Source organism: Phaenicophaeus curvirostris, chromosome 5, assembly GCF_032191515.1.
Source record: "Phaenicophaeus curvirostris isolate KB17595 chromosome 5, BPBGC_Pcur_1.0, whole genome shotgun sequence".
Taxonomy (NCBI): domain Eukaryota; kingdom Metazoa; phylum Chordata; class Aves; order Cuculiformes; family Cuculidae; genus Phaenicophaeus; species Phaenicophaeus curvirostris.
The window spans coordinates 3,599,023-3,620,788 of record NC_091396.1 but is presented as its reverse complement, the minus strand read 5'-3'; the positions used below and the strand labels follow the sequence as shown (position 1 = coordinate 3,620,788).

General features: G+C 40.7%; 1 protein-coding gene across 8 annotated transcripts in view; it reads left to right on the top strand.

Moving 5' to 3' along the window:
- The window catches only part of ANO1 (anoctamin 1), an 83,413-nt gene that overhangs the window by 25,998 nt on the left and 35,649 nt on the right, over positions 1-21,766 (top strand). For all 8 annotated transcript variants that reach the window (XM_069857404.1, XM_069857403.1, XM_069857400.1 and 5 more), the window contains exons 2-6: positions 10,530-10,708; positions 14,413-14,739; positions 16,999-17,097; positions 18,423-18,574; positions 19,852-19,906. In XM_069857404.1, the coding sequence (XP_069713505.1) occupies positions 10,530-10,708; positions 14,413-14,739; positions 16,999-17,097; positions 18,423-18,574; positions 19,852-19,906 (812 nt within the window). The remainder of the gene's footprint in view (positions 1-10,529; positions 10,709-14,412; positions 14,740-16,998; positions 17,098-18,422; positions 18,575-19,851; positions 19,907-21,766) is intronic.

Below are 21,766 nucleotides of genomic sequence, written 5' to 3'. Positions count from 1 at the left end.
TGAAGAATAACAGCCACTTGGTGATGCTTGTAGTCGTCAGTCTTTTTCTGGGGATGACTTCTCCAAGAATAATGAACAAAACAGAAAGGGCTTTCCCTTTTGCTATCTGTCTCAAGTTTTTTGAGATAAAATATGGACCTATAGTTGCCCTTTATTTCTGGTTTCATTAGTGCATTAGTGTCACACACAATCAGCTTAATGATTAGAAAAATATTTTTGGAGCGCATCTCTGATATTGCCAAGACATTCTTGTTTTTCTACAGGTTGAACAAAATGATCTTTCAAAATATCTGCTTTAAGTTCTCATTATATGAACTCATTGGGATATTTTTTGGGTGGGGGGAGTGTGTTAAGTGCCTGTGTGCTGGCTGTGGGCATGACTGCCTTCTGCTTCTCTAAGGACCATTCTAAACTCCTTTTGGAATCTCTGTCTCTGGATAGAGATGTTGGCCCACTTGCCTTGGACCACCTACAGCACAGAGCCCTCCATGCTCTGCTTCTTTCCATTTTGCAGTTGACAGCAATTTTGTGGCAAATTGCTCTTGTTTGGTAGTAAATGTGGATTAACCCATGTACCTCTGGATAATCCAGGCTTTTTAGTAAGTCTGTCCCCTGTTACAAAGCCGCGGTTTATGCTTAGACTGGGTCTTGACTGCTGCTTTGATATGAAGATGCACTAGATAGTACAGATTGTCAGAAGCTCATTAAGGAAGAGACTTGATGAGCCTGGGCTCGGTGCTGCTGTCATTATCAGCTTCCCTGCTGAGGGCCAAACTACAAAGAATGTCTATCTCTGCTCAAACATTCCAAGTGTGCCTTTCATCTGGGGGTCTTGAAATGCCTGACCAAGGCACTAGCCCAATCCTTCCTCTGGCCGGCCCTGACAGATTAGTTTTCTGCTCCAAGAATTTTGCCACCCAAGATGGGACCACCAAGAATCCTAAGCAGGAGGATCTTATTTTCCTATAGCGTGTGTTTCTGCTTCCTCTTGCAGAAGGCGGGCTGTCTGGTCAGCACGTGGCACCTTCTGGAACATCAGCCTCTACGTAGCAGTCAGATCTCAGCTTTCTTAAAAATGAGGAGGAGTCTGGTGGTTGTGTTCTCATTTTTTAGGTCTTCTGTCTCTGTTATACCTTAATTTAGTTCATTGAGATAGACATTTCAGGGAGTAGTGTTCTCATGAATAGACAAATGTTAATAGAGCTTTTCCCCCTCATCAATTTACCTTCACTTGCTCAGGGAGAGAGAGATGCTGTTTCAATTGCCAGGGAAACTTAGCAGTTAATTGTCATATAACATTGTTGTCCTCCATCCAAGTTAAAATTGCAGGGGTATGAATACAACTTGCTTTTGCTCAGTGCAGGATTTTGCTTTTATTTCCTCAGATAGTACAGCACTAGAGGCTGCACTGGAACCTTTGAAGATTGCCTACCACCGTGTGGCTATCCTATCAGCTCCACCTGCCTTGGCACACCCAAAGAACATATATAAGGAGGAGCTGTGCCATGCAAAACCCAACCCCACCCAGAGTGACTGGCTCTTTCCACACAAATGTAGAAGAGCTGCGGTTTTGAGCATGGTGACTGTAGTCAAAAACATATTTATAAGGTTAGCAAGGCCTTTGAAGACATATGTGCCTAAGTCTGCAATCTGAAAGCCCTCATGACTTTGATATGTAGAAGTTTAAAATGAGTGCAAATTGTTCAAGATTAAGACTTTCAATGGCCAAACTCTTGGATCAAGAGTAGCTTTGCTGATTGGTACACCCTGTGGTCTCAACCCTAGGCTGCAGGTCTAAGGCTGATATTTTAACAGTAAAACTGATAATCTTTGGATTCACATGATCTGTTCCTTATACTATTCATAAGAACCTGCTAAAGGAAAACATATTTAGTATTCTAACTGTATTTAGATGTCTTTAAAAGCTGCTGTGAGAGTTTAGGTATGCATTGTCATAATATCTCTTTATTCACCTTACATAATAATCTCTCTTTAACTCACCTTACAGCTCCCATTGGTAACAACCCCCTTGCTTTGAAAAATAGAAACAAAAAATAATGACCATAATATAACCCTTCAAAATATAACTAACAGGACTTGCAGAACATGGATTTAGTGGTTCTGCCATGTGCAGTGCATCCTCTTGTTCCCATGGTATGTATAACTCAGGAGATGGAGCTGTTGGAACAAGTCCAGAGGAGGCTACAAAGATGATCAGAGGACTGGAGCACCTCCCATACGAGGACAGGTTGAGAGAGTTGGGGTTGTTCAGCCTGGAGAAGAGAAGGCTCAGAGGAGATCTTATAGCGAGTGACCTTCCAGTACCTGAAGGGGCTACAAGAAACCTGGGGAGGGACTGTTCACAAAGGCTTGTAGTGATAGGACTAGGGGCAATGGGTATAAACTGGAGTGGGGCAGATTTAGACTAGACATAAGGAGGAATTTCTTCATGATGAGGGTGGTGAGGCACTGGCACAGGTTGTCCAGGGAAGTTGTGGCTGCCCCATCCCTGGAGATGTTTAAGGCCAGGTTGGATGGGTCTTGAACAGCCGGATCCAGAGGGAGGTATCCTTGCCCATGGCAGGAGGGTTGGAACTGGATGATCTTTAAGGTCCCTTCCAACTCAAACTATTCCATGATTTTCTGATAAGAAAAACACTGTGTTTTGGAAGTTGGCAGGAACTTGCTTGACAGAGACAATTACAGCCTTTAGCCTGTATGATGAATTTCTGTGAATCACACATATCACACATCAAAACATATAAAATGCAAAAAAAAAAAAAAGTTGCAAGAACTATTCTGTTCATATATCAAAGTAACTAGGAGGAGAATTTTGCTGTTTTTGTCTATTTTGCTATGAACTGCTATCAGATTACGATAATATAGTTGGTAAAACTGGAGTTACAATTCAGAAAGAACAATCTACAGCAGACTTGAGCATCACTTTAATGCTGCTTTTTGTGGAATAGCAACAGAAGCAAATCTGAAATACTTTTCCAGTGTCTGGTAGAAGAAAAGTGCTTGATTTCAGTATTTTTGGAATATGTCTGGAAACATACTTGCGTAATAGACCATTAAATAGTTGTTGGTGGTTGGGGGGAAAAGAAAGTACAATTTGTTTTGGGGGTGTGAGGCTTTATGGGATTTTCCAGGGTGTAAAAATACAGGTAGTATGAGTGCTGCTATATTAGACTTTATATTTGGTGGTCCTTCATGTGCTGTTGAAAATGTCATTTCCACAAAATGTTCAGTTTGCTGTCATTATGGGTTTTAGGTAACTTGGTCTTTAATTTTAGCTTTCACTTATCATAAGAGTTGTGTCAGATCAGATGTGTTCAAGCTTGCAAACAGGGTAAATTAATCTTTAAAAACAAAAATAGAAGGGCAGAAATAGGAATGATGTCATAGTTGTGTGTCCTTATAACCTTCTTTTAACATGCGGCTGATAATAATAGATCAATAACTTTTAAAGCTGTAGACAGCCTTCCAGGAAAGAGGCAGCCCCACTCTGGAGACCCACTGTTAAGTCAGTACTGAGAAATAGCGTAGGAAGCTGATGTTTCAAGCAGTCCTGCCAGGTGATGAATTTTCTCCACCTACGTGAAAAGAGTTGGTTTTCAGACTCCCAAATACTGGACACCAAGTGTCTGAATGGGCTTTTCCATTCTGTGTAAGACAAAGTGCTGACAAATTTGTCAGCATCAGCTATATTAACATTGTCCTGCTTTAAAAGTATTTCTATTCTGTAAAGGAAAACTGCCCTTGGAATCCAGGTTTTATTTCACTGTTCATGTTCAATCTTTTTCTTTTTTTTTTTTTTAATGGATTGGATCTTAACTCTCGTTTGCTTCATTGAGGTAATGACCTCTACAGATTTAGGCTACTGAGGTTTAAGATAAATGCAAAAGCTAAGGAGATGGGTGGGTTCCAGGTGTCCTACTTAGCATGGAGCTTGAAGGGGCAGGGAGTCACCTCTCTGCAGGCAGGTGGATAGAAGATGTCACCACCCCTGAAAGCATTAATCCTGCCTGAGGACAGGTCAGTTGCCTTTTACAGAAGCCCTTTGCCTGCTGGGCCACTCAGTGGTATCAGTGCAACCTCCTGCCTCTCTAGAAGCAGTGCTGCTAAAGGCAATATCTAGCTGCTTGCAGCTGGAGAGGTGAGGGGAAATTGAAATCAAATGGTCACAGATGTGGATCTAATCAGTGTTTTAACTTCTGGACTTTGAAGAGAACAAAAGTTCAGGGCATGTTCGAGTGCTCCTTGGAGAGCACTGTGGTTCCTGGCTGGGCTGTTGGTCTCAGGCCAGTGCCTCGTAAACAGGTGTCAGTGTCCTAAAAAAGACCTCTCCTCTTTGCCAGCAGCGGGTATCCTCTCTGGCGGTCCTGCAGCAGAGCTTTGCAGGCCAGGAGGAATGACCCATAGGTCAGGAATGAGACTTGCTGATGGGGTGGCATAGGGAGGCTTCCTTGACATTTGCCTTGCCTTATTTTTGCTGAGGATGAAGCGAGGATTTTGGGCTCAAAATCTGACAACCTTTTAATGTATCAGGGGTATAAGAAAATAATAAGAGGAGGAAGTAATAGGTGAGCCACTTGTGAGCCCAAGCATTAACCTGTAGCCTTGAATTTGGGAGATAAAAGAAGTAAAGAAATGGGTAAGAACGTGCTCAAGGAGGATTCTGCTGCTAGGGGGCAATATATAGTAAGCAAAAACACATGAGGAGGTTTTTCTCTCTGTATCTATCAAAGTTATTTTAAAATAAGAACCCAAATCCCTAAAATACCCAACATCTTGCATATACTGGCATAGTAGAAACAAAATATATAACCTATATTTATGGGTTGGGGGTGGTGTTTCACATATATATGTGTGTGTATGTATATATACATAGAGAGAGATGTCTGTATGTGCATGATATCTTTAATATGCTTCCTTCCCAGTACACTAGTGTCATTACCAGTTTTGGGATCTGTGCACAGCACTTCTACTTGTTAATTCATAAGAAATACGTCTTCAGTTTAAAGACTCTAAGCCCCATACATTACTATTTGAGAAGCTTTTGTGAAGACTTCGTGTTACGGCTCCTTTAAAATTACTTGTTCAGGGTACTTAGCCTGCATGATTCTTAATTTTTGTTTCTGAGTTCTAGCACTATTTATATCAGGCAAAAAGATAAGAATGTGGACATCTAAAAGTCTTAAATCACATGGTCTTATAACTCTCCTGCTTCTTCCTTGTTGAGAACAACTGAGACAGCTAACTTAGATGCTTTTATGACTTTTTTGTTCTAGCCACTTTCTTAAACATACTCCCTAAAAAAGAAAACAAAAGGAGATAAGAGAAGCCAGCTTCAGCAAAGTTATTGGTTTCAGGTTGAGCAGTGAAATAGTTGTTCATTTGTTTATAAATACTCCTGCTGACTCGTAGATGCTCATTTTAGAACTAGTGCAAGATGTTTCTGTAAAAACTGCATTCCATGGATGTAATTTTCTGTTTATCTTAATGAAGAATTTTTTTTTTTTTTACCTGAGACTATTCAGTGGTTCTATGTGATTGTGGCTGTAATATTAATAAGTTAATTGATTGAGTCTGAGTATAGTAATGGAGAAAACACACCCATTTCTAGAGCAGATTTTCAGTTATGGTTCACCTGGTCATCAAAATCCAAGGATAAGTAAAGAGCATAATGTGCCAGATGTCTGTGGTGCAAAATTTATCATTAATTAATTCGTGTTAATTTTTGCAAGAAGAATTTGAGGATTACAACTCAGCTGAAGTTTGAACAAAGAAGTTGATGTTTGTGAGTTTAAAGGGTTTGTTATTAATTTAATCTTGTTTTCCATCTTGTTCAGAGTAAGGCTCATTGGAGATTCAAGGGGAGAAGTAATTGGCACAAAGACAGACACGCATAAACCCTGCTTACTGTTATAATGCATTTGTTCCTTCTGATCTCTTCATTCACCAGTTTCTGCCCTCATGCTGTCATCTCTGTGATTAATTTAATTTTCTCTACTTCAGATGAATATAGTGCTTGCTTATTTTGTACTGGAAATGGCACAGAGCGCATGGTACCTGATGTAGCTTATAGAGAAATCATTTCAGAATTGCTAAGATGGCTCTGACTTTACTGCAGTTCGCAAGGTCATTGTACCATCTCTGTGCTCTGAACTGTAGCTGATGGCCAGTGTAATCCACAATATCTCAAGACTTCTGGGAAAACTCCCACTGAGAGCCGAAAAGTAGCTTGAGAGCTGCTGCAAGCATCTGTTTGTCTTTTTTCATGCTCTCCCACTTCAGTCCTAAGAAAAAAAGGGACAGCCGTTAAGCGATGAGTATTGTCACCATACCATATGGAACTATTTCTAAACCCAAATGCTGCCTAAAAGCCTGTTTTTTTATACCAGCTGTGAAAAATACAGGAGTATTAGCAGCAAATATGGGAATTACCTGGCAGTGCCTGTGCTGAGGAAGGCAGAAGTTCTGTACAGGTCTGATGTTCGCCAAATACTTTCTCAAACCTGTTCATGGATGTTGCATGGATGTTGGCAGGGTATTCCATGATTTGTAGCAAATATTGGGAAATGACAAAGCAATACATAGTAAAGAAGCATTGGATGGGTCTGAGGTCCAAGAGTATTAGGAACTTCTGCTGTCTTGAAATCCATGGGTTTCTGAATAATGTCAGCTATGGATGCAGAGGAGAAAGGGCTGGTTGGTTGTACAGCTGTGTTGAAAGACATTGAGCACTTCAAATCTATGGTTGAACTCTTACAGTTGGACTTGGTGATCTTAGACGTCTTTTCCAACCTTTATGATTCTATGTTTCTGGTTAGTAAATAGAAAGCAGTGGGTTAGTCTGTGTCAGAAGGCAGTAAAACTATCAATTTTTACCATACTCTTCTCTTTCAGCTCCCAACAAAGAGATAAAGATGTGCCTGTAGCTGACTTAGGATATTAATGTGCATTGTGCTCTTCATATAACGTCTGCTGTCTTGCTGTAAATAATTCTGAACACAAATTTATTTTTGAGATTAAATTATTTTTCTTGTTTAATATGATTAATCCAAAACAGAGATTCATGGGTTTGTCTTTAAAATACTCTGTTCCATATAAAAAGATGTTTTGTGTTCTGAAACAAAATTCTTTGACCTCTGCCAAATCAGCCTAAGTGAACTAGTTGTAATCCCTGTGTGTTTGTAATTAGCAAAGTGGTTTGCATGGCTTTACTTCGCATTAAATCCTGACATCATCTTTAAGTATAGAAATCAAACTTCTTATGATTAAAATTGTATCAATAAAGTTCTCACGTTTCACTTCTTTTCCAGTAGTCATAATAAACCAAAGTGGTATGATTCACTGCTTGCTTTAATTCCAATATTGCCAGGCTACTGATGTGTAAACAGAAATGTAAATATATACTTACAGATGGGTGATTGTTTGGGCTTGCACAATAGCACTGACTCATTTGAGCAGGTCTCCTTGCTCTGTACTGTGGTCTTGACAAATGCTGCCCAAATGTGCAGCTCCAGAGCACGATGAGCTTGTTTGGACTCAATGAAGCTTGCTATTTTCTGCTTTAAATATATTCCATCCTAGTTGTTATTTCTAAACTAGCAGTTTTCAGTTTGCAGGTTCATTATTCAGATTCATAATCAGTAAAAAGGTGCTTCTCTTCCAATTTCCTCTGTAATCTGCTGATGTAACTTGGTTTTATGTAGAACATACGTGAAAGGAGGAAAAAGGAAGAGAGGACTTTTACTTAAGCTATTGTTTCTAGAAGGTTGTTTCAGGCATTCTTCCAAATAAAAACACAGGTTGTTATGCTTATGAAGTTCCAACAGTTGTTGTATTATTATATGAGTATTTTACAGCTATAGCATAAAAGCTTGAGTAAGTAGGATTCTGCAGCTCATCGCATTTGTATCAATTCTCATGTGTTCAAGGAGTGTGTGTGTGCATGTTAGGAAAAAGAGAGCATAAGTGTGTAAGGAATTGTTACAAACATGCTAGTCACTCCCATGAGACAGCTGATTTTTTGGCTGCATCTCTATATTACCCCATAAGAAGGTTCTTAAAGAAATTGTTATTCAAGTGATTTACTGAGTTTGAGGATGCTGCCCCAAGATCGCGAGTGGCATCTTTTCTGAGATAGCTTTTCTTTAAAATTCTCAAAAAGAATAGCAGCACAGCTCTGCAGAGAAGTGTACATAAAATATATAAGGGTAATTGCTGCCCAGATTTTATGCAAAAGTGATGGTGTTAATGAGCGCTGCAGTTCATAGCTGCATGCAGGCAGCTTTTGGAGATTCACTTGGGGCAGCAAATTACCCAGGTACAGGAACTGAAATGAAGATCCACAAACTCATGGTGTTTGTGAGCATCAGAGAAGCAAGTCTACTGATTTCAGAGAAACACGACTTTCATACTAATGTTTATCTTACTCTGGTGACCTCAAGAAATGTACCACGCATTCCTCCTCTGCTGCTGCAAGTTGTCCACGCTAACTCCTGCGTGTCACCAGGAAGAATCTTGATCACAGGTTCATGCAGCACGTTCATCCTTCCAACATTAAAAGTTGGATCAAGTTGCACAGGGCTATGTGTAGTAAAGCTCTTGACCAGCTCCTGGGATGGGCAGGGATTTATAGCCTTACTGGGCCCTTTCCCATTCATGTGATCATCCTCGTTGTTAAAGAACTAAGATTTTTTTGTACATATGTCTGGTCATAATTTCTTTTGTTGCAACTTGTGTCTGTAGCCTCCCATCCTTTTGCTGTGCACCTGTGAGAAGAATCTGGCTCTGTCATATCTGTACCTGCTCAGTAGTTAGCTGAAGGCAGGAATGGGACCTCATCATTTGCCTTCTCTTCTTTGGGCTGCATAAGCATGGATCTCAGCCTCTCCTTGTACACTCAAGCTTCCTGACCATCTTGATGGTCCTCCACTAGACTTGCTCAAGTTTGTCCGTGTTCTTCTTGTGCTGGGGAGCCAAAACAGGGCACAGCGCTCTAGCTGTGGTCTGCAAGTATCAAACAGGAGAAAACTGCTTCCCTAGACCCGCTGTCTTTGTTTTTTTACTAATGGAGTCTAGTATGTAGCTGGCCTTCACCACTCAAGATTATCACTCACTTTGAACCTGTCCACCAGGACCCTCGGGTCCTTTTCTGCAGAGCTACTTTCTATCTGATCTGTGTCCTGTTTGTGTTCGTGCTTGAGACTAGTCTGTTCAAGTGCAAGACTTCATGTTTGTTTGAGTTTCATGAGGCTGCTCTCTGCCCATTGTTTCCAGCCTGTCAAGACCCCTTACCCTCTAGCTTACTGACCAAGCTCCTTAGTTCATCATCTGCAAACTTGTTGGGGAAAGAGATTTTCCCTGTCCCTTCCTTCTACATCATCCTGGAAGCTCAGCAGAATCTGAACAGGTAGTTTGTTGAAGAGGAATAACCTGCTATTGCACTAAGACATAGCTAATTAAAATGCAATATCTGTCCTCACCTCATCATAAGCATAGTGACAGCTTTAGATGGGAGGGAAATATTTTTCCTAATGGGCTAATTCTGTACAATTTCTGCTGCTGTCTGCTCCAGAGACTGAGGGTTGAACTAGTTGCAACAACAGACTGTTGAGATATAGCTGGTTTTAGAGTATGCTCCTCTGCATGTTGTAGTATAGCTGCTATCAGACCATGCTTTTCTGCATGTTTTTGTTGTTTGTTTTTTTAGGGGGAAAGAATGAATTTATCCATTCAAGGCTAAGTTAAGAAATTCTTGCTTTATCTTCACTCTTTAGACAAGTAAATCTTGTTCTTGTGTGGTTTAAAGAAGGGCATAATGCTGCATTGTTTCACTTCAATGTGAAAACGAATCAAATCTTGGAAAACTTTGCGTTCTATTGCTTGCATAAATACACATATACAAACACTAGTTTGCATTTTATCAGTTATCTGGTTGTTGAGTTTGTAGTGAAGTTTTTACCTGGAATCCTTTAGCCCATCTATATACTTTAATAAGTGGAAATAGCTTGGATATCTGGCAGGCTGAAGGGGAGGAACCTTCAGGTTTTCAAGACTACTTATTTAAGAGTGGTTCAGTAAATCAGATGCAGTACATAGGTACTTATGGGGAAACCCTCTACCTGGTTTTAAATCATGAACAAATGCCTACTGAAAAGGGGAAAACACCACACGCTTATTGTCACCAGCTAATTCTCAGACTGTTTTTCTCTTTATTCTCATTTTTTCCTTCCCTTACCAAGAAAGATAATCATTCTTTGAGACTATTCATCCTGAGAAAGCAGTGCAGAAAAGAAATTAACTGACCACTCCTCTGGAGGAGGAGGAGACCTAGGTAGAGCTGAAGAGGGCTGTGGGAAAGCTGAGAAGGGAGTCACAGAGGAGGGTGGGAGCCCAGCACAAGGGCTTATTGGCAGAAGGCGGCAGGAACAGGATACATGTCAGCTTGGGTGGCTCTGGGAGGAGCAAGTGTTGGGATTAAAGTGTCTTGATGAAATCATTCCTTTACTTTTCAGACGCAGATAGTGAGTTTCATGGGGTGGATTTTCTGCCAGAAGATCTCAACGAGGCTCCAGAGGAGACAGGAATGAGGGTGAACAAGAAATACTCCTGTCTACCTGCTGAGGAGAAGGGGATCCACATTATCAACATCCGAGCTATTGAGGATATAGGATATGACCAGCATGAGAGTACAGTGAGTAAAGGACTTGCCAGATGTGTCATAACTGGCATACGACATTTTATCCCTTAGCTAATGTCTCATTCTTTCCATTCCCATGATGCTCTGAAATCCTTTCCCTCTCTTTCAGAAGTGCTGAAAAGGATTGCCACCACGCACAGGACAGGCTAATTTAGTGGGGTTTGTTCTTTGATGTGAAGAAGGGAAGCAAGGGATCCTTGTTTAACCTGTAGCCTAGAAAGGGGTTGGCTGTTCTTAGAGTAAGCAACCTGGCAATAAGACTGTGGCGACCTTTCAGTCTCTTTGCCTGTACAAAGTAGAACAGAAGAAAATGTCTAAAATGTCATGTGAAAGCTGCTGTTAACATAGCTAACGTTAAACTTATATTCTGTAGCATGCAATAGAGATTACGTTTCTAGTGTCATTAATCGTGCCTTGGTGAAATTCTTTAACACCAAATTTAAAGAAAGTTAGTAATGTGAATGCTCAACAGTATTAGGAGTTTGTTACATCATAGAGACATAAAAAGGAGTATATTCAGATGAAGAAGTTGAGGTGGAGTGGGCTATATAACAAAGTTCACTGGGAAAGATGTACCAGAAAAAGCAATACTTGATTCATTGTGCTTGTGCTTAATTAGGAGGGAGTGTGGAATAGTTCTGTCAGAGTGTAAGCATCCCTCCTGCTGTGGTAAAACTGAAATGTCTTTTGTGTCCCTTTGGTTGCAAACGAGACACGAGCCTTACATGGTCTAAGTCAACACAACTCTCTCTTTCAGGGTAGCACCACTGAGAGAAAGGATGTGGCCTATGAGTACCTTTCAGCATTAATACCACATCCTTGAAAGATCCTAAGCATTTATTTCTTCAAAACAGGACCAACAGGCCTCTTGGAGTCTTTTGGCTGCATCCCTTTTGCAGTAGTATATAGCTATTCTCATATTGTAATAAAAGTATTGAGACTTTAGTGTCCACAGTGCAGCATGTTCTTATAAGTTATCAATGAGTCCCATCAAGGATCAGCTTTTTGTCAGGAAAGTTCAAAGACGTGGGAAGAAGCTGTCATTCAATTTCTACAGCATGTCCTGTCCCCTTCCCAGTGGCAGTGACTCAAACAAACAGAGGAACTAGGGATTTTCAGTGGCACTTTTCTCAGACTTCACCCAAATCACACTCCGGGAGAAGAGGAGCAGTGGCCAGGGTGTACTGGTCTCTTCTGAGCTCCCCAAGCAGTTGGAAGCATCTGGCACCCTCACTTCAGTCCTGCGGGTGTCCTTTATTTATTAGTCTCTAGAACAGGCCAGCTAATTGCTGTTCCTCTTAAAGTCAACCCAACGAGGGTAGGAAGTGGTTGGGGTCTGAGCCTTTTACCTGCTTTATCTCCCTGCACTTACCTGAACACCTATTGGCTCAGCCCAGTTTTTCAGAAATGTATGTTTAATTAAGGACATCATCATATCTTTAAAAGTTAAATATAATTAGTTGTCTGAAAAGAAATAATAGCATTCTTGTATCTTGTTTACAACAACTATTTACTTTGAAGAGGCACTGTATCTTTAAAATCCAATTTGTTGCTATTTCTTAATACTTTCTTTCTGTAGAAATTTCCATAACTGAGGTGCCTGCTGCAAGCAGACAGTCAGCTTGCTTTAAAGTTGTTCTGAATTTAGAGGTGCGTGTTGTTAATCATGAAGCAACCAGAAAGTAATAGTTTTTAATAGTCCTCCATATTGTAGTTATGCTTAAGAATGAAACAGGAATCTCTAGACGGGGCATAAACACAAGCAGCCTGTGCCCTGAAGAATGTGTTATTGTTATGGCTAAATAAAACTGATACAGAGCAAGGGAAGGAAGGAGTAGGACGAGGAGTGAACTCCATGGTGGCAGCAATCGTCTCATTATTTTATGATTTATTTATGTATTTGGAGCAAAGCTTTTAGATTAAACAGAAAAGAGAAATGAGATCCTGGTGGAAAAGGAGATAGAAATAGATAATAAAAGCATGGAGCAAAGCTGCAAGGGAGTGAGGAGATGGGGTCCTACAGCCAAGCTGGCAGAAGTGGTCAAGTCAGGCTTTGGAAAGCAATGAATTTCCAGACATCCCCACCTCAGCCAGCGGCGGCTCCATGTACTGCCTGGTGTGTCAGGCTTCTTCTGCCAGTCCTCCTTGCTGTGTGTTATTGCTATAGAATCATAGAACAATTAGGGTTGGAAGGGACCTTGAAGATCATCCAGTTCCAATCTCCCTGCCCTGGGCAGGGACGTCCCACTAGATCAGGCTGCCCAAAGCCCCATCCAACCTCGTCTATGCACTCATCTGATTACACTTGTCTAATTAGCTTCTTCAGTGCGCTTCCCTCTCCTTCCAAACCCAGGAAGATGGGATTTGCAGCTTGAATTTGTTGTCCCAGTAAAAAAAATCGCTCCAAGACAGGATGGGAAGACAAGACTGTCCCTCAAAGACATTGATTTGTAGTTACAGTAGCTGGGACTTGCCCTTCCCAAAGCAATGCTCAAAGGATTACGCAAATTTTTGTAATGTCATGTGGATTTTAGTGAAGTTTTGGCTTTACTGGTTGTGATACAGTAAACTCAGAGTTTGCTCTTTTCATCTGGGGTTTAAAAATTGGACTGCCTTAGAAACAACTCTTTGCAATTAACTTACATTCATGGGTTTCTGTATGAAAGAAGTAGAAGCTGTACACATCCCAAACTGGTATTGACTAATACAATTTGCAGCTGATGACCAATTGATATCATTGGAGCACAAGTCCTTTTCCCTATGAGGAGGCTTAACATTCTTCATTAAAAGCCAGAAAATTCCCATGATCCCTGAAAAACTACTTCTGTAATTGCAAGTTATTAGTGAATTTTTTTAATAGCCTTTGCATGTCCAAGAGTACAATTGTGAATTATGCAGAAGTGCTCTGGAAAGGAGAAATGAATAATTGTTATAATTTTTTTTGTTTCTACCATTGCCCCATGCAGTTTTCAGATAAATTCTTGGAAATGACATTGTGTTTTAAGTCTTGCATTCCTTGCATCTTTCAACACTTACACAGTGTTAATTCAAGATGAAAATAAAACCTTTGCTGCAGTGAAATTGCAAAGCAACACAGGGTTTATAAGTGGGGAAAAGAAGCGATGAACTCGGTACGCAACGAGTCCACTTCCCTGGCTACAGTCCATCTGCGTGTTTGGCTGCTCTTCATGACCAGCTGGCTCCCTTCAGTCTGTATCTAAGATGATCTCTTTCTCAGATGATATAAACTTGCAGTGATAGATAAGAGAAGTGAGAAATGTTTGCACATGGTATTAATCTGTCTGTCAAAATTGAAACGCAGATGCCTTGAGTGGAAAAGGACAGATGATCTTAGTGGTGATTAACCCCCAAAGGAGAAAACCAAATCCACCAAGTAGCTGACTTATGCACTAGTGTGCTGGTAATTAGATTGAATCCCTGTTATTTTATCTATTTATTTCTGGCCAATAAAATCCCAGCTGTCTGTCAGTAAAATTGCAAGTGTTAACTTGCAAAATTGTTTTATGTAGCACGGAGGGGCTCCTCCTGTGTGCTTGCTGTTTGAAGATAGGTCATCATGTGCTCCAGGCAAGGAGTCCTCGACACAAGGATACGGTTGTCTGGTGTCAGTATTGGCTTGTGTACTCATTATTTTTCTCTTCTCTCCTTCTCTCCACACCCCCATTCCCTGCTTCCAGTTATTAAATTCCCTATCAAAAAATCCAGATGCTGACTGCAAATATGGACTCTACTTCAGAGATGGGAAAAGAAAAGTAGACTACATCCTAGTTTATCATTACAAGAAGTCCTCATCAGGGAAGACGCTCACCAGGAGAGTCCATCACAATGATTCAAGTGCCCGAAGCACCAAGCAGGATCAGCCGCTTCCCGGGAAGGGAGTGCAGCTGGAAATGGGGGAAAGTGAACCTCATGTGGATTACCACGAAGATGACAAGAGATTTCGCAGGGAGGAATACGAAGGGAATCTCGTGGAGGCTGGTCTGGAACTGGAACGTGATGAGGATGTAAGGAGCCATTTCAAACAGATAAGATGAGGAGGGTAACTGATGGTCGAATCCTGGGAGATGCTGAGCAATTCTTGTGAACATGGCTCTAATCAAGGTTACACAAGGTCAACTCCTCCAGAATTTGATTTCAGTTCTGGCAGTGCATTCCTCGCCCACCAATTTAATTCACTTCACAGGAATGGGCCCCAGTTCTGTTAATGTCCCAATGAGGTGAAATTTCTTCATTTTCTTGGCCAGGACTCATGGCACATCCACTGTTGCGACAGAGCTTGTTGATGCATTGCTCTGCCTGCAAGTGCGGCCTTAATTGCTCTAAACACTAATCCCAGTATGCTGTGGTTTGGATCCACTGGTAATTCCAGTTCTGATGAAAAATACTTGATACAGACAGTGACATTTTTATACCTCAGTAAAGACTTGAAGAGAATTCGATTTGTTCAGGAGGTTCTGGTACATGCTCTAGCTCGAGCGCGTGGGTCTGTACTACAGTTTGCTCTTTCCATTCTTAGATATGAACAGTACAGCTTGTAACGCCTTTCACCTGTACCCTGAAAACAGTGTATTCTATTAAAAGACCATTAGACTATATGAAAAATGATGTGTGTGAAGTACTGCCAGTGTATGATTAGTAGAAATAGGCACAGCCATATTAATTTCAAAGAAAGCTATTACAATTAACTGATCCAACTGATATGCCTGAAACTCCTGTGAGAGTGGGTACACATTTGTGCTGGTTTTATTTATGGGATCTAAAAGTTGAGATTGAGCATCTAGACCCGTGATCAGTGTGCTGAAAAATAAATCTGCCACGTATTATTCACAAATCACAGGCATGTAGATAATTATATTTATATCTATATATATAAAAGTGTATTTTGCATGTTATAACGCAAAAAACCTTTCTCTTCTCTGTCGCCTACCTGAAAATAAGACTTGTTTTCCATTAAACTGGCAAGTTGTAGTGAACTGGAAGATTGCCTGGGCCAAGTCATAGGTATTTAAATGCATTTCAAGATGGGAGGTTCCCACCGATGACATGTGCATTATTTCAGGTGGTACAGAAGGGTTCAGGGTTCACACCAGGACAGTGTAAATGAGAGAACCCCATCCTTTCAGTACAAGATACCAAACCAGATCAGGAATGCATAGAGATGAGAGCAAGCCATGGAGATTTACATCAGCTTCCGTATCCAGCACATCGGTGTAGGGAGAAAAACCTGCAGCTTGAAAAACATCCCACAAAGTTGCGTTGGAGGCTTTGCTAGTTGCAAAATGAGCAAAGGTTTCTTGAACAGATGATGTTTACTAAGTCACTTAAATTCTCTTCGGTGAAGTAAATTCAAAGGTGGTTTGGAAGCCCTGCCTTATGGGAGGGCTGCCAGTTATTTATGTCCTCTGAGTAAGCCATTTCTAAAACGCCAGTGCTTTTTAGCATAGCATATAGCTGCTCGAAAGCTAATTATCGTAATGACCGCCTGAGTTGATACTGCAGCAAGATTAGAAAGATTCATTAAAGTTCTTCTATTCTATTTGCTGAATTCCTGCTAGTTTGAAATCTTTTGTCCAATGGCTTTGATATGATTACTCCCATGGGAGTAAATATAGGTGTATATGGGAGTGCCAGAAGCAAACCCCCATGTTCAGCTATGTGGAACAGAGATAAAGGAACTCGTGGGGCGCAAGCGTACTTATTAATATATATCAGTTAGTATTATCCTTAACACATCTTTTTCCTTTTGTTTTGTTGAATTCTTCCTAGCCAGTTTCCTAATTAAAATGCACCATGTTTTAATGTAGAAATTCACATCTGTATTTGAGGCTGCTTCTTTCTTTACTGCAGTTCTGGTCCTTTGAGATACTGAACAGTTCTTGAAAAGCAGCAGGGACTCTCAGCTCCATTAATTACCACACACTCACAAAATTATACTGTTTGGCTGGATGCCTGCACTTCAAATTTAACTGGCTTAGTCTGTATTTGTGTCCATAGTCATTAGCTTTTATTTCCCAAACAATTTTTATCTGTTTAACCTTGTGGTGATTGTTCTGGAAGACAATAGCATTTTTGAGTCACATTTTCTAGCAGCTCAGCACAGAGAGGCGTTCGGTGATTGTCCTGTTGTTAGAAACTAGCTGTCTCCAATGCGATTTAGCGTGTTGGCAGTAATGGACTGTTCCTTAATATGTGTGAAACACAAGGGGAAAAGTGCTTAATTTCCTCCATCAGTAACCTTTTCTTTTTTTTTTTTTTTTTTTAAGACTAAAATCCATGGGGTTGGATTTGTAAAAATACATGCACCGTGGAATGTATTGTGTCGAGAGGCAGAATTTCTTAAGCTCAAGATGCCCACAAAAAAGGTGAGTCCTGATTTTCTGCATTTCCTCTGGAAGGTGCAGTTGAAACATATGCTCATCTCTAAGTACCTTATAAATGTAGGCTTTTCTTCCTACAAGTGTTTTTAAAATCTGTACAGAGAATAAGAGTCACAAACTTGCTGAGAGAAAGAACACCTGGAAGGAGGGATGGAAATCAAGAATCCCAGCTACTTCTGCTATCTGTACACGATGCGAGTGATCTCATACAATGCCTCGTCTGCTCAGGGTGTTTTAAAAGAAGAGGTTGCAATTGATGATGAAATTTTTCTCGCCTGAAATGCTAGATTGCTAAAAATGATTGTAAGAGTAACGATTTGGGTGCAATAGTCTTGCTGGGTTTAGTGACTCTTCATGTACATCATTAGTCATATATGCAGGAGTTGGGAATACTCTACCATAAAATAAATTACCTTTAAGAATATTTTAAAGATCCTTACAGAAATGACAGTGTATTTTCATCAGTTCTAAACCATCTGTGATAGATAGCTACCTGTTCAGTGAGCATAGCTTAGAGATGGATTAATATTTAAACACATACTAAGTGCATGTCCCAGACTGCAGAAGGAAGTCTGTAATGGAGCAAGAGACAGTCTCAGAGTCCAATGTCATTTATTACAATGCTAAAACCATAATTTTGGTTTGGATTTCGTATTAATCCCCATTATTGCCTCACTTACCACCAATTTTAATCAGAAGCACAATTAGATAAGAAAGAATTCTATTGTGAACCTGGAGTTAAAGCTGCTTTGCCACAAAAGAAAAGTTAAGGTGGGCATTTTGGGGGGTGGGGTGGGGTGTGAGAGAGGCCACCTGAGCCTGCAGACATTGCCTGGGAGAACCAATGTTCCTAAAAACACCCTCAGACCCCTAAAGCCTTATTTCCAGCCAAGCATCTTCTTGTGGTGGAAGCACTGCCCTGGATCTGTAGGTATTTTTTTGTGGCTTAGAGAGGGAAGCCTGTGATCTTCTTTTGTTCTGACCTGCTAACATTAAAATACCAGAGGAATGGGTGTCTTGGGAACCAGCAGTGAGTATTTCTTTGCTGAATGGCCCAGCCTGGTTATTTGCAACCAAACATGGGCTATGCTTTGGCTCAGAGGAAAAGCAATAGGCTTCCTCTACTTGCCTTGCTTTTGCTTTCCCATCCCTCTATGTGTTTCTGCATGTTTTCAAGTAGGTAAGCAATTCTGCTTGATAACTTATGCTGATGTAATGATTTAATTGGTGGTTTATTCCTTACAGTTCACTCTCCTTTATGGATAACTAAAAAGCAAGACAGTTCACTGTTTCTCTCTTTGCCCACTCAGATGTATCAGATCAATCAGACCCATGGTCTTCTGAAAAAGATTAACTCCGTAATTCAAAAAATAACAGAGCCCATCCAGCCAAAAGTAGCAGAACACAAACCTCAGACGGTGAAGCGGCTCTCCTACCCTTTCTCCAGAGAGAAACAGCACCTGTAAGTGAAAGCTTTCTGTAAATGTCCATGTCAACAGGTTCCAGCCTTCCTGGCAGCTAAGGCAGTGAAAGCTGAACAGGAGGATGAATGCCAATACTTTACATGTGATTACTGTGAAGAATATTTCCATTTTGCAGTAAATTTACTTTTTCTTTTTGGCTCACTGCTGAGGAATAAAGCTTTGTAGGGCCTCTCTGTGAAATCTCTGTGCTGCTGTTGTGGTATATAAGACATATACCTATAAAATGAAGCACATCAACTGTTAGACTGCCAAACAAGATTTATGATGTAGTTTACAATAGTCTTTTTTCCATGTAAAATAAAATGCTCAGTAAAATTTGTATCCAGAGATGTGGCTTGATAAATTTCAGAATAATTTCATTCTGCTGGTGTGGGCAGCTCACACATGTACTGCCAAACAGGGGTTTGATTTTGGAAATGCCATGAAGTTCATGGTAGCTTTGTTATCGATTTCAGATCAGTAAGAATAGCTGTAAATGTGGGTGTAGGAAAAAATCGTAAGGTGGGGCACAGCCAAAGTTTCAACTGCGCTGGATTGCTTTGCTGCTGCTCTTCCTTGGCCAGCATCCCAGAGGAGAGGCTTTGAAGGTTGTGTTTATGTATGTGCCAGCTGGAACAAATAACAGTCCTAGGGCAGGATTCTTCATTGTACATAACAAGGGTTTTTGGTTTTAATCAAGAGATGCAGAACACTGATGGAGTTGTCTGTGTGTGTTGGGCACGTCAACGTATGTGACATTTGAAATGCTCTTGGATTTGCAGGAAATGCATGTAGGATGTTGCTACAGTGAAGGAGCCTGGTGGCTTAGAGTAACCCCATAAGATGCTCCTCAGCTTAGGCGTGGATGTGCCTTACACTGTTTGCAGGGGTGGCTTTTTCAGTGAGATCACCTGTATCTTTGCAGAATAAGGGAGAGGCAAGAGTGGCCTCACAGGGCTTAAGGTACAGACACAACGTAAAGATTATTAGAACTTAAAAGCCAGCAGCGGCTGGGAATTCGGCGTCGGTGAGCGTCAACAATATCTTTTGTGCAGAAAAACCTAGAAATACCTAAAAATAGTGAAATGTATAAGTGGCCTCTTTAAAACACAGGAGTTGGAATGGACTTTCTTTTTAATGAGGTTTCTACAAGCTATTCTTTAATGTTAGCCATGAGACACCCCCAGGAGATATGAAGATATCAAAGGGGTCAACAACAGCAGGAAATTACTGGCTTTTTTTTAACCTAATGGGCTTCCTTCTGATCTTTTAACAGGTTTGATTTGTCTGACAGAGATTCCTTCTTTGACAGCAAAACGAGAAGCACTATAGTAAGTACTGTATCTAAATAATTTATAGTGGATATTGCCTTAGTCATGGTGTTAATAACCCCTTTGCCAGCTGCCTGTTGCAAGGTTGCCTTTCTTAACCAAATGCCAGGGATCGCCTGTAACATCTGCTATTGAAATTATAAATAAAGCATTTCCAGCTTTAGGTTACGTGCTGAATAGCGTTCAGGTTTGAATAGTGTTCAGGTTTTAGCTAACAGGTGAATAGTGTTCAGGTTTTAGCTAACAGGTTTGGAAAATAATTTGGATCTTCTTTCTAGTTAACTGTTAAGGTGACACATAGTTTATGAGTAGACATGTCAACAGAAATGAAGAGATTTAGATTCTACCTCTGGTTCTGCCACCAGCTGCCTGCGCCCCTGTGACTCGTGTATCTTTTTGTAACTATAAATTGCTCGTTTTGTATCATGCTGGGAAATCTCCCAAGGTAAATTCCAATGAAACAGCCAGGTATTTACAGGGAATATTCTTTATAATTTGGGGGGGGGCAATTCTCTATAATGGTATAAAAAGTGTTGAGTTTTATGATTTTTATTTTAAGCTGAAAGGGGGGAGATTTAGATTAAATATTAAAAAGAAATTTTTTACTGAGGAAGTGGTGAGGCAGTGGCCCAAGTTATCCAGAGAAGTGGTGGCTGCCCCATCCCTCGAAGTGTTCAAGGCCAGGTTGGATGAGGCTTTGTGCAACTTGATTCAGTGGGAAGTGTTGCTGCCCATGGCAGGGAGTTGGAACTGGATAAGATCCCTTCCAACCCAAAGTATTCTATGATTCTTTAACATTATATATATCATTTGCATTTACCATTAAAGTTTACATGAAGGAAACACAACAAGGACAGAAAATTGCATCTTGTTCTATTTGTTTACGCATTTCTTACCCCGTGTTGTGCTAGCGAGCGTGATGTGCACATACACAGCACTGGAACTGGGCTGAGCCATTCCTGGCTCATTGTTGGAGGGTCTCTCTGATCCTTCAGTGCTAGCAACGGACTTTCCCTCTCATAATTAAACTTCTGAGAGTCCCTTACAGAGATGAAGTCTAAAACAGGAATATGATATCACAAACTACATTTGAGTACTTCCTTGTGACTTACAGGAGACATAAAATACAATGAGGAAGAAGACACAGCATCCTTTATAGCCACTGAGGGGGGAAATTGAAAGGACAGCTCGTATGAAATCCAGGGCAGTTGGAAGGGACCTTGCCAAGCAGCACTTGCTGCAACACTTTTCACAGTATAACATGGACTCCTTGCTGCTAATCTGTGCGTTGGAATGTGACTGTGAACACGCTTTTATCTTATATTTAACATTAGCCTTCTAGATGCTAAGTGGTTTCAAAAAGAGCTTGTATCGCCATTATAGCTGCCTTTTATTCTTATGGTGATAAGGGGTGTAAGATATCTAACTTCCCTTTCCTGCTTTGAAATTCCAGTTTGCGGACCCCGTGATGTAGTTACTCTGTAGCCTGACGTGCACAGATTTGATGTGAGCGCAGGTTATCAGGGCTAGGTGAGTTTGACCAGGGAAGGCAGACGCAGCAGCGCAGAAAGGGAAAAGAAAAAGACGAACATAAAATTGGTTTATTTATGATAAAATGTTTAATTTGAGGTTGAAAAAAAACCCATAGCTTTTATTTGTAGACTTTCTGTTTAGATACATAGTCAGAAAACTTGAAAGAACTGATAAGAAACTTAAGGGAGCGAATGAAGAGCTAAAATTCATGGCAAGCTGTCTGAGGAAGGTGGCAAGACACGATGGCATCATAGAACATGAGGAGGGGCAAGAGTAACAGAAGAATGGACTGTAAAAAAGAGGAGCTCATAGAAGAGGCCGTGAAGA